The sequence below is a fragment of the Bos indicus genome, chromosome 27, assembly GCF_029378745.1.
Source record: "Bos indicus isolate NIAB-ARS_2022 breed Sahiwal x Tharparkar chromosome 27, NIAB-ARS_B.indTharparkar_mat_pri_1.0, whole genome shotgun sequence".
NCBI lineage: Eukaryota > Metazoa > Chordata > Mammalia > Artiodactyla > Bovidae > Bos > Bos indicus.
In genome coordinates this window covers 26,553,421-26,569,167 of record NC_091786.1, presented here as the reverse complement: position 1 = coordinate 26,569,167, position 15,747 = coordinate 26,553,421, and the positions used below count along the sequence as shown (strand labels likewise).

Sequence of the window (15,747 nt, the reverse complement as noted above, 5' to 3'; positions counted from 1 at the left end):
CTAGTGGCTTTTGTTTTTGTTTTTAAGACACAGAGTCAGCAGGCTGGGTGCACTATGACCAAACAGCAACAGATGCAGAGGGCAAGACGCTTCCTTTTGATCATCCAAGAACATTCCCGATCAGGACATTTTCAAGTTTGTTTCAAGGTTTACCAGGAGTTGCACGAGTGGACAGAGCTACGGAAAAAGCTGCCCCTCCACCTAATACAATCAGACACGCTTCATTCCCAAAATCCAGCTAAACCACACCCTAACCTGTGTAAAAAATGCAGGTTGGCAATTTGGTCCCAGTCACTACAGAGACAGATGCAGGATGGTTCTCAATGCAAAGAACTCTACTGGCCAGACACTGTAGTTAAATAAGTGCTTAAATGCAGAGAGCAGATCATCGCTGGTATTTTAATCTTTGTAAAAATAACAAGTGATGTTACACAGATAATAACTGAAAAATAAGTCATCTTTCACAAATGAAAAACACATGCCAAATGTATACCATAAGCCTCCAAAGGAATCTAAGTCAATGTGTAATTTTCCTATCTGTAAATTACTAACACTACAACAGTAACCTTTCTCTCAAGTTTATTAAGAAAATGAGAAAACCTACTGACGCATCAGACACTAGAATTTAACAAGAGTAGTTTCCCCCTGTAAACCTTGGAATTTACAATGATACTACACTCAGTTCCTATCTGAGATACAGAGTCTTTCAACACATGCAACATCCAGACAAAATCCTTTCATTCTGGGATCCAAGCATTGGCTTTAATCTTATCTCTGCGATTCTGTTAAGTGTCTGGTGCTGTGACAGAATCCACCTCTCTACCCTCCTCCGCACCCCCGCCCCCCCGACCCCACCACATTGTACCCACCAAATACATCGGCAGGCCTTTCTAAAAATACAGTTACAATATAAAGCCTAAAATAGTAAGCTAAGGAAGTTTCTTGGAGAAGATGCTTGTCGTTTTCACTCTGAAAATGAAGTAAAACCACAAAACCATTTTCAACAAAATATGTGTTTCTAATTATTAGTGGGAAGATTTATATTCCTTTAAAAAAATAAAAGTGGTGTGCCTGGAAGAAGTTCATTACTGCAAGTCAGCAAGAATGTGTAAAAGCAAAATAATTTTTGACAAGACAGAACTATCGACACTTCCCTAGCAATATAAATTCAGAATCCTCCAGTATAAATATTGATATAATGGCCATTTTTTATAATTTATTTTTAACAGCAAGATAAATTTGTATTGAGGTATAGCCAATTAACAATGTGGTGGTAGTTTCACGTGAACAGCAGAGGGACTCAGCCCTACAGATACAGAAATCCAGTGAACAGTCACTTTAAAGAGAAGCAGCATGCCAAAGAAGGGGCAAGGCCCAACGTTTCTTCATATGGGCTTGCCATCTAACACAGAAAAGCTTAGAAATAAATGCCTTGTGTTAATCAACTGGCAGAAGTCACCGGCTCTTATCTGTTAAGATTTAGAAAAATGAAGACTGTGGTTAATGTAGTATTCAAATCTTTGATTTATTTATGGGGGTGGCTCAGCTGCTAATGAATCTGCCTGCAATGCCAGAGACCTGGGTTCAATCCCTGGGTTGGGAAGATCCCCTCGAGAAGGGAAAGGCTACCCACTCCAGTATGCTAGCCTGGAGAATTCCATGGACTATCCACGGACTCGCACAGAGTCGGACACAACTGAGCGACGTTCACATTACTTAGCACCCCAACTAATAGATCATACAAAATATTCCTTTCTTCTCCTTTCCCCATTCTGCATTTTGCTGGTGATGGGTTTTTTCAAGCAGCAGCTGAAAGCCAAGGTTAAAACTGAAGGTCACAGTAGGTGTAATTCTACCCAACCTGGTGTTTCTTTGCATGTTGTACGCATGAAGGCACAGTGGCCCAAAGACCTGCCTTGCTCTTAAACCTCTCTGCATTCACAGTGGGTACTGGCGGGCCCCTTGGACGTTTAGAAGGGTGAGCAGGGAAGGAATCTTCTTTCTCCCCTCCCCCCCTTAGAAAGGCTAAAAGCAGAGATTAATTTCCTAGCTCTGGTTTTCTGCATAACCCCTCCTCGAGAAACACAAAGACTCAGGATGGGCCTTAAAGAGTCCTTTTGTTTAGAGAGGGTCATTTCCTGCCGTTAGCTCACACCCAGAAACTCCCACCCAGTTCTCCAGAAGAGGCACTGATTTGCTTAGCGAAAAACAAAAACAAAACAATCTCAGGCTTAAAACCTTTCCTCCCAGTCTCTCCCCCTCCACCCCGGATGTATCTGGGCTGGCGGGCCACCACAGCACTTGGCATCACACAGAGGAGATGAAAAGTGGGATGAAATAGAAAAACTTACAGTTCTTTGAATGCATAGCAAGCATTGACTCTCCATCTCTATATTTTAGTTAGGGAAACAAGATACTTAAGTGACTTGTCCTAGGTCCCTTACAAAAGGGAAAAAAGGTGTAATAATTTTTTTTTAACGTGTATGTTAGTCACTCAGTCGTGTCCCACTCTTTGCGACTCTCCAGGCTCCTCTGTCCATGGGATTCTCCAGGCAAAAATACTGGAGTGGGTTGTCATTCCCTTCTCCAGGGGATCTTAAAGAGTACTGATGATTTATTTGGTCAAGAACCAACTAATAAAAAGATTATATACCACTGGTTCCAAGACTATCAGACACTGGACGACGGCAAAGTTTAAAAAGTTTGCTCTTGGAATTCCGCTGTGGTCCAGTGGTTAAGACGCCATGCTTCCACTTCAGGGGACACAAGTTCGATCCCTGGTTGGGGAACTAAGATCCCACCTGCCGCACAGGTGGCCAAAAAGAAAAATAAAAAGTCTGTTTAGGTTTAAGTATTAGACCTGAAGGCCATAAACAAGAATATGCCAATGGCCTGAGTGCCTTTCATGAGTGCCTTCGTGGGCTCGATTAACAGACAATCCGATGACCAAAGTAAGGATGACTTAGATTTCTTTCATCCTAACCTGTTATCTGTTGTGTTTTACAGGGAATAAAAGCAACTCCTGAGTCTGTGAGGCTGACCAGTGGCTGTGAGGTGCCTCCCTAAGGGTTCGCAGGGCTCAGATTAGCGGCGGCCTTGGGGCTACTGCACAGGTGCTCACGGGCTCGACAGGGCCAGCTAAAGCCCACAGCGTCCTGCATCGCTTGCCTTCTCACTTTGCAAAGCGAAGAAAGCACACTGAGCTGGAGGCTAGACTGAATCAAAGGCCTGTGTGTCTATTTCCAAATCAATTCCACCTGGGCTGTTAACATTAACTCTTTGCAAACCAACAGCACATCTGCAAAGCAGGAATCCAAGTCACCCTGCTCCACTCAACTTATCACCATCTGGGCGGCCCACACTTCACTCCTGCTTCTGTGGAAATTGTACTCGGTTTCCATTTTTACTGGACAAGGGGAAGCAGATCTTTACATGTGAAAATCAGCTTTTCTCTCCCACCCTCTTCATCTCCACGGGACTCATCACTTCCCATCCAAAATTTCTGGCTTAAAAGCATGTGCTAATTGTCCTTTCTGATGTAATTAAATGGGAATCCAGAAGTGATCATCTTAAAGGCAACGTTAAGATTTAATCTAAAAACTGCTGGGAAATGTTGAAAATCTGGGAAAGATTGACGGCAGGAGGAGAAAGGGACAACAGAGGATGAGTTGGTTGGATGGCATCACCGACTCGATGGACATGAGTTTGAGCAAGCTCTGGGAGTTGGTGATGGACAGGGAAGCCTGGCATGCTGCAGTCCATGTGGTCGCAAAGAATCGGACACGAATGAGTGACTGAACTGAAAAACTGCTGGAAAAGGTTTAGGATGATGGAATGTATTGTACAGGCCTCAGAATTTGACAAGTGGGTTTGTATTCCAGTCATTTAACAAACAACAAATGCATTGGGCAGGTCCACTCATCGTTCCAGGCGCTGGAATTACTGCCTTAAACGAGACCAGAGTCACATTCCAGGAGTACAAGGCAAGTACACAAGGTAACATCAGTGAGAAAGAAGTCCTGTGGGGAAAATAAGAGGAAGCTGACAGTGGTTGGGAACTTGGGGCTCCTTTGAACTTGGAGGTCAAAGGTCCCTCTGAGTAACATCTGAAGTGAGATCTGAATGAATGAGAAGGACAAGGCTGCCTCATGCCTGGGTGTATGGTTTCCCAGGCGGAAAGGAGAGGACAGCACATACAAAGGCCCTGAGGCAGCAACAGGCTTGGCATGTTGGAGAGACTTAAGTAAGGCCCAGCAGCTGAAGCATAATGAATGAAGCTGTGACTCCTGGTGGATGAGGTCAGGGAGACCAGCAGGCCCCGATTACATGAACCCCACATACCACTATAGAGATTTTCAGCTCCTAGCACCACTTACAAATAAAACTTTAAATTACTTAATCTCTCAGAGCCTTGGTTTCCTCATCCCTAAACATGAGAACACCTCATTGTGTTAAAGTGCACACTGGCTAAAGTACACACTTAGTGTACGCACTGCTACATTTAAAATACTTAACCAGCAAGGACCTACTGTATACCACAGGGAACCCTGCTCAATACTCTGTAATAACCTAAATGGGAAAACAATTTGAAACAGTAGATGCATGTATATGGATAACTGAATCACGTGAAACACCGTTAAACAACTATACTCCAGAAGAAAAAATTTCAAAGTGCAGTGCTTAAGAGACATTAGTCCACAGATGCTTAGTGAATCAATGTGCCAAGAATCCATAAAAGCTTTTATAAGTTTGATTAAACGGGGGGCCACGCACCTCATCTTCAATTATCCCTCCAATTTTTTTATACCTCTGAAGACTAAAAAATAATGTTTGCAACAAAAATGGTCTCAGCACTGGCTCTGACCTTTTTTGTTGTTTTGGTCACTGCTGGGAAAATGCTTGGAGTTCCTAGAAAAAAAAGAAACAGGCTTAGAAGGGTAGAGAGGAGAGAAGGCAGACTCAGGACACACTGATCTGGCAGAGGGGAGGCTGACTGGACTCCAGGACAGCTTGTGTTTCTTCTCAGGATAAGCAAGGCCCAGAGAAGCAATTACCGACATTTTCACTCTCTCGTCACCCAGCATCCCACCGAAGGCACAGGACAGGACGGGAAGCGTGAGTGAGTGTGTGTCACAGTGGAGAGGGCTGTGTGTGTCCCCTCCTTGGCCCAAAACACATCCTGCCGGCTTAGAGGGATACTGTATATAAAAACAAATGCTTCTGGAAACTCGCACATTTTCAGGCCTGCAAATCACACATGCTGGGTAAAGTAATTACACTTTTGTAGCACTTCTCTGAGCACAAAGGAAATTCTGGTACTTCTGTAATAAGATAGCACTTTCTGAGCCATCCCTTCTCTCATGAGGCCAAAACTATCCATCCTACAGGTGGGCATCAGAAAAATAAATGTTCATAAAACAGGATCCTGGGGATCTGAGGGGAAAAAAATTTTTTTTTTAATCTCTAGGATTTCTTAAAGTTGGCCACCTGCCAGCATATCTACCTGGTGACATAAGAATTTAGGAAGAGCAAAGAATGTTTAAGAGAAAAAAATACTCATGAGAAATAAAGATTAACTGAAAGTAGAAATTAGTCTCTAACTTCTTTTTGTGGGCTCATGAGATGCACTATGATTCTGAGATGCCTAAATTTCTTTGTATGTTTGCAAAGTCTGAAGGGGGTGACCGAACTAAGCTATGCTGTCAGCAACCCCTCAGCGTTTTAAATTTGTGTAACAATACTGTATTACAGCCTGGAATTTGGAACCATCTTCCTTGGTGTGATTGGCATTTATTACTGCCATTTCCTTTTCTTAACTCCCGTATTCTACATAATGTGCATCAGAATGGTTGCAGTAGGGTTAAAACCTATGAGAAACACAATTGTTTATTCTTAAATTCCTGGACCGCATTTCTTTATTCACAAGCTGACACTTCGCTGTGAGCAGAAAAAAAGCAGCAAACGAAATGAATAAATTGAAAATATAACCCACAGAAGAGACGACTTTGGGCTCTAGCCAAAGACTCATTCTAACTCCCCCAACCCTTATGAAATGAAAAAGAACAAAGCAACTTGGGATTTTCTTATAAAAATACTCTTCAGGCCTTCCATCTTTACCTTCCAAACCCATTTGCAAATTTTATGTCCCTTCTAGGTAAAGGTTTGGGAAAAGAAAAGTTTAAGTAAAAGTCTAAGCATGAACTGCAAATTTTAGAGGAAAACAATGTTCAAAGACTGCTGATGAAAGGAAAAATAAAAGGATATAATATACACTATATATACCTAGATTTCTTAGGCTCCTCCAAATCAGCCTTTCAAATGGTTAAGTATCTTGAACACTAGTATAACTAGGCAGATTATATGCAATACATTTTCGTGTTCCTAAATTGAGAGTGCATTTAAAATATTGCTTTAACTTTTTCTGAGAATGTCCAGCTCTCTCCCTCACCCTGCCCCCCCACCATGCCTTTAAAAAAAAAAAAAAAAAAGCTTCAAATTTTAAGTCAATTGTCCATCTTCTGCTACCTACCCTTGCAAGGTTTCCTAGGAACTGGGGTCCTACACCCTCTCCAATTTTCTGGGGCACTCAGTTCATAATCACCCACCTTTTCGATGACCAGCTACATAATCTTATTTGTTGTTGTTGAGTCCCTATGTCTCTCTTGCAACTCCATGCATGGACTGTAGCCTGCCAGGCTCCTCTGTCCATGGGATTCTCCAGGCAAGAATACTGGAGTGGGTTGCCATGCCCTCCTCCAGGGGATCTCCCTGATCCAGGGACTGAACCCATGTCTCCTGCACTGCAGGCAGATTCATTACCCCTGAGCCACCAGGGAAGTCCCACATAACCTTGAATTGTTGTGAAAATTTCTTTGCAAGAGCAGACCTCTGCATCTCAAATCCAACCTCTTCACCTCCCAGTAGCCTTTTCTTCCCCTTTCAAGGTAAATTTTCTGGCTTCTACAAATACAACCACTATGCAGCTAATCATCCGAAAGAGAAATCCAAGAGGCTCCATGAATGGAGCTACCAGTCTCCTCTCTGGAGCATCTGACAGTTACTGCAGCCCGTGAACACCTCTCCTGCCCCTGCCAGGCTCAGTCACCACCAGCAGCCACTGTCTTATTTTGAGAGCAGGATTCCTGCAGCGTTAGCCTTGAAACCTAATGCATCCACTTCCTCAATGAACATCCCAGGATGCCACGTCCCCCTTGCACAGAAGTCCGCTCCCCTCACAGGAAGCATGCTGGTCCCTGGAGCGGAAGGGACTCCTCCATCCCTCTCCCACCCCAATCATCTGTACTTCCCCTTTCTCCCCTGCTTGTTTTACCTCTTAAGCCTCTGTATCTTCATAGAAGGCCCGATCCCTTTGACTGGACCATCTTTCCCCTAATGCCTCAATCCTTCCCTCACCTGGAAAAAAAAATATTCCAGTATCACCTCTTTTTTTAAAAAAAAAAGTTTCCTTTGATATAGCTCCATGACCCTCTCCCTCCTTAAGAGTGTTGACCGGTTTCCAGCTCAAACTACAGCCTCACTTAACTGAACACAGTGCTAGACGGTACCTGTGCACACAAGGCCCTCTCCACTAAACCTAGGAGCAACTTAAGAGTCGGAGCTTTGTCCCAGATCTTGGCTTCCTCAGAACCTTCAAGGTCCCAAGTCACTCAGGATGTCAGTCACCTCCCCATATGATGAGTTTCGTCATTGCCCTGATCCCTACATTAGCTCATTGTGGGGATGAGTCAGAAGACGCATATAAAAGTGCTTGGCCAGTACTCGGCACAGAGTAAATACTCAAAAGTTAATAATTCTTACCTGGGTGAATGGCTAAAAAGATCTCTGAAAATTTCCCAGGATCAAGTAGTTCAGAATTTTCTTTTTTCTGCACTCAGCAAAGACGTGCGTGCGTGCTCAGTCGCTGAGTCGTGTCTGACTCTGCGTCCCCATGGACTGTAGCCCGCCAGGCTCATGGGATTTCCCAGACAAGAATACTGGAGTGAGTTGCCACTTCCTTCGCCAGGGGATCTTCCTGATCGAACCAGAGTCTCCTGCATTGGCAGGCAGATTCTTTACCACTGAGCCACCTGGGACGCCCAGCAAAGATACCAGGCCACAAACTAGGCAACTCTGCTCTGATCAACTCTGCAGTCAGGCACTCCCCACTTGCCCCCCAACACACACAATGCACTGAAGTGGCCTGCAATATCCTCCCCACACACTTAAAGGGAGGGACGTGAGTCGGTGCAATCACACCCAAGTTATCCCCACAAGGCAGACAAGGTCATCCCCGATGACACTCTCCAATCAACAGAGCATCTCTTTAAAGGCCTGGTCCCAGCTGGCCTCAAGCCCCACAGAGCCAGGCTGCCACTTCTGCCCCAGCTTTTACTAAGGTTCATTCTCTTCATTCCTTCCTAAATTTTTCCTTTCACCAAAGCAAGCACTGTTCAAGAGGACCATTTGCATTCCGTTTCCCCTACCCCAGGGCAGACACTAAGGTGCCAAATGAAAAGGAACACAAACATTCCAAAGTGGCAGTCACACAGGTCACACAGAGCAAGCTCATTTGGGAAGGTTCCTCTCGCATCGAACCGGAGCTCCCAGCAGCCCTGGTCCAAAAGGTCAGAACGGATCCCACAGCAGACGCCACATTCTAACAGTGAAGCCCCAGCTGCACCTGGAGATGAGGGGCCCACACTGTTAGATGGACCCGGCACACTGGCCTCTGGGCTCAAAGGGAGGCTGCAGGTGACACGTGGGGGAGGTCACTTCGGAGGGGGGGGGGGGGGGGGCGGTCCATCCATCACAGGCTCTAAATTGCACATGAAGTTAAGTGGCTGCTTTTTGAGAGCTTACCTATTCAAGGTCATGGCCACCACTCCTACCAGTAAGGATATTTCCTACGTTCATAAGTTGCTCATCAGGGATTATATGTGCACACACAGGTGTAAGCATGTGTGGGTGGTACTTACCTGGGGACATGCTGGGGATTAGAAATACTCTGGTAAGATGGCACAGCTTTTTTTTTTTTTTAAAGATAATGATCCAGGAGTTAAATGCTGATAGAAGAATATAACTTCTGGAAATCTGAGGAAAGTCATCTCTTTGGGATAAGACATTCAGGTGATGGGATCTTGCAAAATGCAAGCTGAACCTTGGCTTTTGCCTAGAAAGCAGCTCAAGCTCGCCCGAGAGGGGGAAACTGGTTGAAATAAATGGTGTACAGAATATTACGGAGCACCAAGAGCAATCTTGAAGGTCATATTTAAACTTCACCAAGTGCTGACGGAGTTGGGCACCAGAGCATCTGGCAGCATATGTGTGGATGGATTGAGGAAGAACGTCAGAACGAGGAGAGCAGGCTAAGTAAGATCACTAGGAACAGACTGGACAGGGAAATGAGTGAGATAAACATGCTATGAGGAATGGAGGCCTGATTCCTGGGGCAAGGCTTGCGAGCAAAATGCAACGTGGCTGGCACAATGGTTTTGTGACACCTACAGATACTGCAAGGGTATTTAATGAAATCTTCTAAGCAAAGACCTAGAACTGCTTCTGTGCCTATGTTCATTACAGAAAATTCAGAGAACCCAGAAAAGCATCACAAGGTAAATACAAAGACCTGTAATCCACCACATTGTCTGTATTCATATTCAATTATTTTTAAAAATTGGCATCACGTAATAGCAAACTTTCATTTTTACTTTTTTCATGTAATGTCATGTGAATTAACTCAATTAAAATGCAGACACTGGAAGATTAAGTCGGATTCTCTACTACAGCATTCAGAGAGGTAAATACTGATTCCAGATTTCTAGCCTCCAGAACTGAGAGAATAAATGTTTTAAGCCACTCCCCCCCAAAAAGGTAAATACACTTAGGTACATTCTTTTAAAATGTGGCTTTTAATGGCCACATAATATTCTCTTTGAAAAATTATACAACGATTTACTTAGCAATTTCCTTGTTAGTGAAAATTCACAGATTCTATATATGTCTGTCATAAGTAACCAATATTCATCCTACAAATAAATCTTTGTGCATGCTTATTTCCTTGGGGTAAATTTCTAAAAATAAAAGCACGGAATAAAAGGGCTTGAAAATTTGACATAGAGTGCCAAAGTCCTTCTGAAAGCCGCAGTAATTCATGCCCTCATTGCAGTGCCCAAGAATTCCCATTTTATTGCCCCATCACCAACGTCACAGTTCTATCCTCAAAGTGGAAAATTAAGATGAACCTGCAAAATTTACATGAAAGCATCTCCAATGAGAGCATTAAACACACAAATGCCCTTAGAAACAGATGACTGCATGTGAGGGTCAGGGTTTATCATGGAAATTTTAAAACCACTTCTGGAAAACTAAGGGCATGCCATATTGGCAGTGGTCTTGCAGCATCACTTTACTATGAAATCATCACATTTTCATCCAAAACGCTGTCACCGAATCCTATTTATGACTGAAATGTAAGTTTACTGTATTTGATTTGATTTGGAGTAACAAACTCCAAACTTGGTAAAACTGTACAAAACCATTCGGTAATTTTCCCCAGGTCAAAATACTGATTAATCTTAATGCTCAATGAAAACCTGAGGTTGACGCATCAAACCACCACACATTTCTCTGTGCCAATTATATCAGAAACAATTTTCTTCATGACCCCAGTTATTTGGGAAAAATTACGAAGCACTTTAAAATGTAGAATGCGAGGTAAAGATCTGTATTAAACTTCTCAACACTTGACTTTGTGATTTCGGACCACCATCTGCCAAACATCTTTTTGATCAATATTCCAACAAGGCCAAGTTTTGTTTTAAAGAATGTTCACAGCAATTTAAGGAGAAAACACACACCAGTGCTTCGACGTAATAACACACCTTTTAGAAATGATTCGTAATCAGCCTGAAAAGTGTCCAACGGCATACCATAAAAGTAAAAATAAGACCATTTATCTGATTTCCATTTTGAAAATACAGGGATCAAAAATAATATCTACTACAAGACTGTTTCAATATACAGAACTTCAAGCCAAAAAATTATGTCTCTCACATATTAACAGTACTGAAACTTGTCAAGTGTGAAGTATTTGAAGAGAAGAATGTCTAGTCCAAAAGTAGAGGTAAATTCGAATGAGGAATTTTTTATTAACTGTAAAGCTATGGAAGAAAAGCTCTACTGCCCTGTTATTCAGTCACCCAGTCTTGTCCGCCCTACACAAATGTATACAGAAGCCTTGTAAATCTCAGATGCCAAAGATTTTGACAACCGGTTCTTCTTTACCGGGACAAGTTGCATAGGAATACGCATGTACAGCACACTAGAAGCCAGAAAGCCAGATGTATCCTCTCTTGCACTATTGGCTAGCCAAATCTTAAAATTATTTTTCCTCAAAGTTTTAAATATTACCCAAAGCAGAAGAGTTTATCCTGCCCAAAGTCTCAAAAACTTCCAACCTTACTTCAAAAGCTGCAGAAATGCTCCTAGGTCTCAAGACTGTTCCTTCTATAGAAATGGAACTAAAGGAAGTGTTTCAGCATCATTGTTTCAGAGTGAGCTTCAGAAGCCCTCAAACCAGGAGGTGGGCGCTGAAATGTACCAGAAGATAAAGGAACACGCTTAAATTGGGCGTGGGGGGGGGGGTGGACCTGGATTTTGTTGATAGAGAAAGTCTAAATAACCCTGATGATCTAGGAAATGAACTATTTTCCCTCAAAGATGACTGGACTTACTCCTCCTCATCAGCTCAATGGCTACCAGAAGTTAAAAAACAGTCATTATGTATATATACATTTACTGGAATCCTCCACTGCGTGGCTTTCCAATGTGTTTGAGGACAAACTGCTGATTCCTGGGTGGGCAAGGGAAAGGACCATTCGGGTGGTTTTGTATACTGCTGAGCACATTAATGGGACTCAAACACATGTGTTTTACTTGTGGCTTTCAGGGTTGGGGAAAAAAGGAGTTTTTCACAAACAAAACATAAACCCCAAACAGGGAATTAGGGCAAAATTACCTAGATTATTGAGGCCAACTTCTTTTACCAAATTTTTAACATCATAAAACCTCTCCCTTCACGGTGTATCTGTTTTGTCTACTCCATCTCTTGTACAGCTTGGGTTCTAAGATTTTTTAATCTGTCCCCTTATTTTTAAAATAACAAGTATCTAGCTAAAAAGACAGATACTTTCTGGAACCACGGGCCATTAAGAAAGACTTAAGGCAACAGGACAGGTTAAGAGACAGAGATTGTATTGGAATCACCTGTGATTTTACTGGTACACAGCCTCGCACATAAAGACACCCAGGGTTTGGGCGAACAGGCCAGTGCTGCAGGCAGTTAAGCTGAGCTAGGTCAAAAAAGAAAAACCTGAGTTTTCTCTGCTTAATTCTATCAAACAGTTTATGGTGTGCAGGAAAAAAAAAAAAAGTTTTTGGTTTACCCTAATGAACTTTTACAAGTTTCTCTTTCAGGTGAAGAAAGATGGTTTCATGTAATACAGTCTTACCCTTAGAAGTCAACAGATCGCCAATCTAAGTGAAACAGAAAGGCTTCTGAAGCCATTGCAATTCCTTACAAAAGCTACATTTTTTATTAATTATAAAAAATAAAATACTCCAGCATTCTCAAAAAAAAAAAAAGCTACATTTTTAAAGATTATTTCAGTGGTAGGGAAAATAAAATAGGAAAGCAGACAGTGAGGTTCAAGAAAAAAAGCGGAACTTGCAATTCAAGTCTCCACCTTTTTGAGAGAGAAGGAATGTCAGTACTATTCCATCACTTGCAATTTAAAAAACCAGCATGTAAAAACAATGCTTTTCAGAACAGTTTATAATAATAAAGGCGATTTGCTCAGATGAGACGGCAACTTCAGGCTCAACAGCATTTCACCTGGGTTGCACCCACAAACATCTGTGTTGAGTAAAATCTTGTTATTTTGCATAATGTTTGGCTTGGTCTTGGAGCGCTCCTCTGTCTTCCCCCTTTAAATAGTTCCCATTTTACAAGTGCTGAGGGCTTAAATGTATTAAGTCCTCCGCAACCTTGGGTTTCACAATCAGAATTTTAGTTTACATGGAATAGTATTTCCATAATCATCTGAACACCCTAACCGCTTAGGAATCAGTTCACCTTTCTGTAAGAACACTTTTATCTAGACTGCATACTTTCTTGCATCTACATACACTCTAAAGTTCCTTTTGGAATGTTTCAGAAGTCAATTTCCTGGGCTTTTCAAAAGGTAGGCGGAAAACAGTGTTTACTGGGTTCTAGATAACGCACGAACAAGAACAGAGCGCATTTAACAAGATAACGCAAATATCCCAACGACAAAATTCTGAAACGATTGTTCAGAGTTCCCCGCCCCCTACATGTACTGAGTTTTGTTTCTACCAAAGGAACGCTCTGCAGCCGCAGCATTTTTACCGTTGTTAGGGACGCACCACATAAAATTTACGCTCAGACGTCAAAGTCCTATTAAAATAGTCTGGATCAACACTTCGCGAGTTGCAAAGTCGGAAACTCCAGCATGCTGCGCCCCACAACCGCAACGCCCCTAAATTTACAAAAACTAATCAGCCAGGTTCGGGGTCTTTGACTCATCAGAGAAGAATGCGGCTGATGAGTTATCTATTAATCCAAAACGCCTTAGCTGGGAAAGATATTTCACCGAGAACTTTTCGCATAGATATTGTGGGGGTTGGGGGGGCAGGGAATGGAAGGTGTCTTTTCATGAGAACTTTCCCCGAGTTTTTTCCCTAAACCACACAAACACACACCCCACAACTTCCAGCCCCAGACGCAGAACTTAAGTGCTAACCCTCCGGGTCCCAATCATCTGAGGTCACCCAGGACTCAGCTCTCGATTCCGCTTTTAAAATCCGGGGCAAACAAAGCTGACCATTATACTTACAGAGGTCTCGGGAAAGTCCTCAAAGTTACGCAATTTTCAGGCACGCAGACGCGCGTGGACCCACCAAAACACACTCTCCGATGATACACCCTCATCCCGTGGCCGCAGTCTGGGGCTGCGTCTCCACGCCAGGGCGATTCCCAAACCCTCGGTGCCCCTTCCCCAGCGCAGCCCGGCGCCCCGGGACCCGCGCCCCGCCGGCCGGCCGGCCACCCACCCACACTCTGGGCAGAGCCCGCGGCCGCCGTCCCAGGTCGTCCCCGCCCCGGCACCGAGCCGTTCCGTACCTCTTCCTCCTGAAGGTTGGCCTCGTTCGGGGTGTTCTCCTTCTCGGCTTTGCTGCCGTTGTTCATCTTCCCGGTCCTCCCTCGCCGGGCAGGGCTAGGGCGCGGGGCTGGGCGAGGGCGCGCTCGCCCACTTCTCCCTTCCCCGGGCGCCGCGGGCTGGAGTCGGGGCAGCGGCGGCCGGCGACTCAGGAAGTGCGAGGGGGAGACGGGGCAGGGCGAGGCGCCGGCGCAGCGCGGAGGGGACGGAGACAATCGCGACCCGCTAGGGAGACCTGGAGAGGGCGGGCGGGCGCGAGGGAAGGCAGGAAGGAAGAAAGGATGGGGCGAGGACGCGCGTCCCGGGAGTGAGTCCGCAGAGTTGGGGATGTGGCCGAGAGGGGCTGGGGGGCGGCCGCTGGCGCGGGCGTAGCAACTGCTGGAGGGAGGGGGCGAGGGGTACCCCGAGAGGAGGAGGGAGGTGCGGGACGGCGGGGCGCGGCCGGGACCCGGAGAGCCGCCGAGTGCGCGCTCCTGGCTGGCTCTGGGAAGTCCGGGCTCCAAGCAGCTCCCCTTCTCTCGCCTGCCTGCCTCCCTCCCCCCGCTCTCTCCTCCCTCCCCGCCCCTCCTCCTCTCTCCGCCCTCCCTGGACGTGGGCTGCCGGCTGGAGCCCGGAGGGACGGGACGAGGGACGGCAGAGCCCCCCGCGGGAGGAGGGGCCGCGCCGAGGGCTGCGGCCGCGCGGCCGGATGGCGCGCGCTGGGGAGGGGCGGCGGGCGGCGGGCGGAAGCGGCGGACCCCGGCCCCCGACTCCGCGGTAGGTCGGAGGGCGAGGGCCGAGGGGGAGGGCAAAAGGCTGGGTCCGCCTGGCACCTGGAGGCCGCCGGGCGGTGCGCGCAGCTTGGAGCGGGGCTCCGGCGACCGGGAAGTGCGATGTGTTACTTTTGTTTGCTTGCTCGCTCTTCACGAGGGATTCGTTCCCCAATCCCTGCCCCTCCTCTTCAGTACCTAGTGGGCAGCTGGTAATGACAGGATGCGGGAACTGGGGTGACGTCCGGGGGCAGCCCGGGCCGGGCCGGCGTTTTCAGGGCGCATCTTCAAACCCCACCTCCACGCCGGGTCCTCCGAAACTTCTCCGGCCACCCTTGCTCGGACTCCTCTACGGCCCTTATCAGACTGTCCTGGAATTGTTTACCTGGCTGCCTCTCTCACCCTTTCGGGAGATCCTTCTTGGAAGACAAGACCGGGCCCTGTTTGTCTTTTGAATCCTATGGCAGTTTGAAAACGCTACCTGGTATATCGTAGGCACTCAATAAATATTTGTTGGCTAAGGGAACATTTCTCACTGCCAGCCGACCTGGAGGCCAAGACAGATGATCTTCAGAGGGTAAAAGCCGCTGAAAGAAGGGAGACTCAGCATACTGGGAGGTCAGCGTACTATGCCTGTTGGCTCCCCACACGCCGAACTGCCTGGTTTCTGCTTCCTCCTCTGTGAAATAGAAGTAGGTCTATTCCTCTCCCAGGAGTTTGTTATTAGAAGAGATTGTAAATTGATAGATAAAACTATAGCA

The 15,747-nt window shown here is 45.5% G+C and overlaps 1 protein-coding gene across 5 annotated transcripts in view; it reads right to left on the bottom strand.

The window, feature by feature from the left end:
- Positions 1-14,770, bottom strand: part of RBPMS (RNA binding protein, mRNA processing factor) — a 202,743-nt gene extending 187,973 nt beyond the window's left edge. For 2 of the 5 annotated variants that reach the window (XM_019953433.2, XM_019953432.2), the window contains exon 1: positions 14,201-14,764. In XM_019953433.2, the coding sequence (XP_019808992.1) occupies positions 14,201-14,266 (66 nt within the window). In that variant the 5' untranslated portion in view covers positions 14,267-14,764. Of the gene's footprint in view, positions 1-14,200 lie in introns of all 5 variants that reach the window. The other 3 variants (XM_019953434.2, XM_070781332.1, XM_019953431.2) reach the window with 3 other exon arrangements.
- Positions 14,771-15,747: the final 977 nt, after the last annotated feature.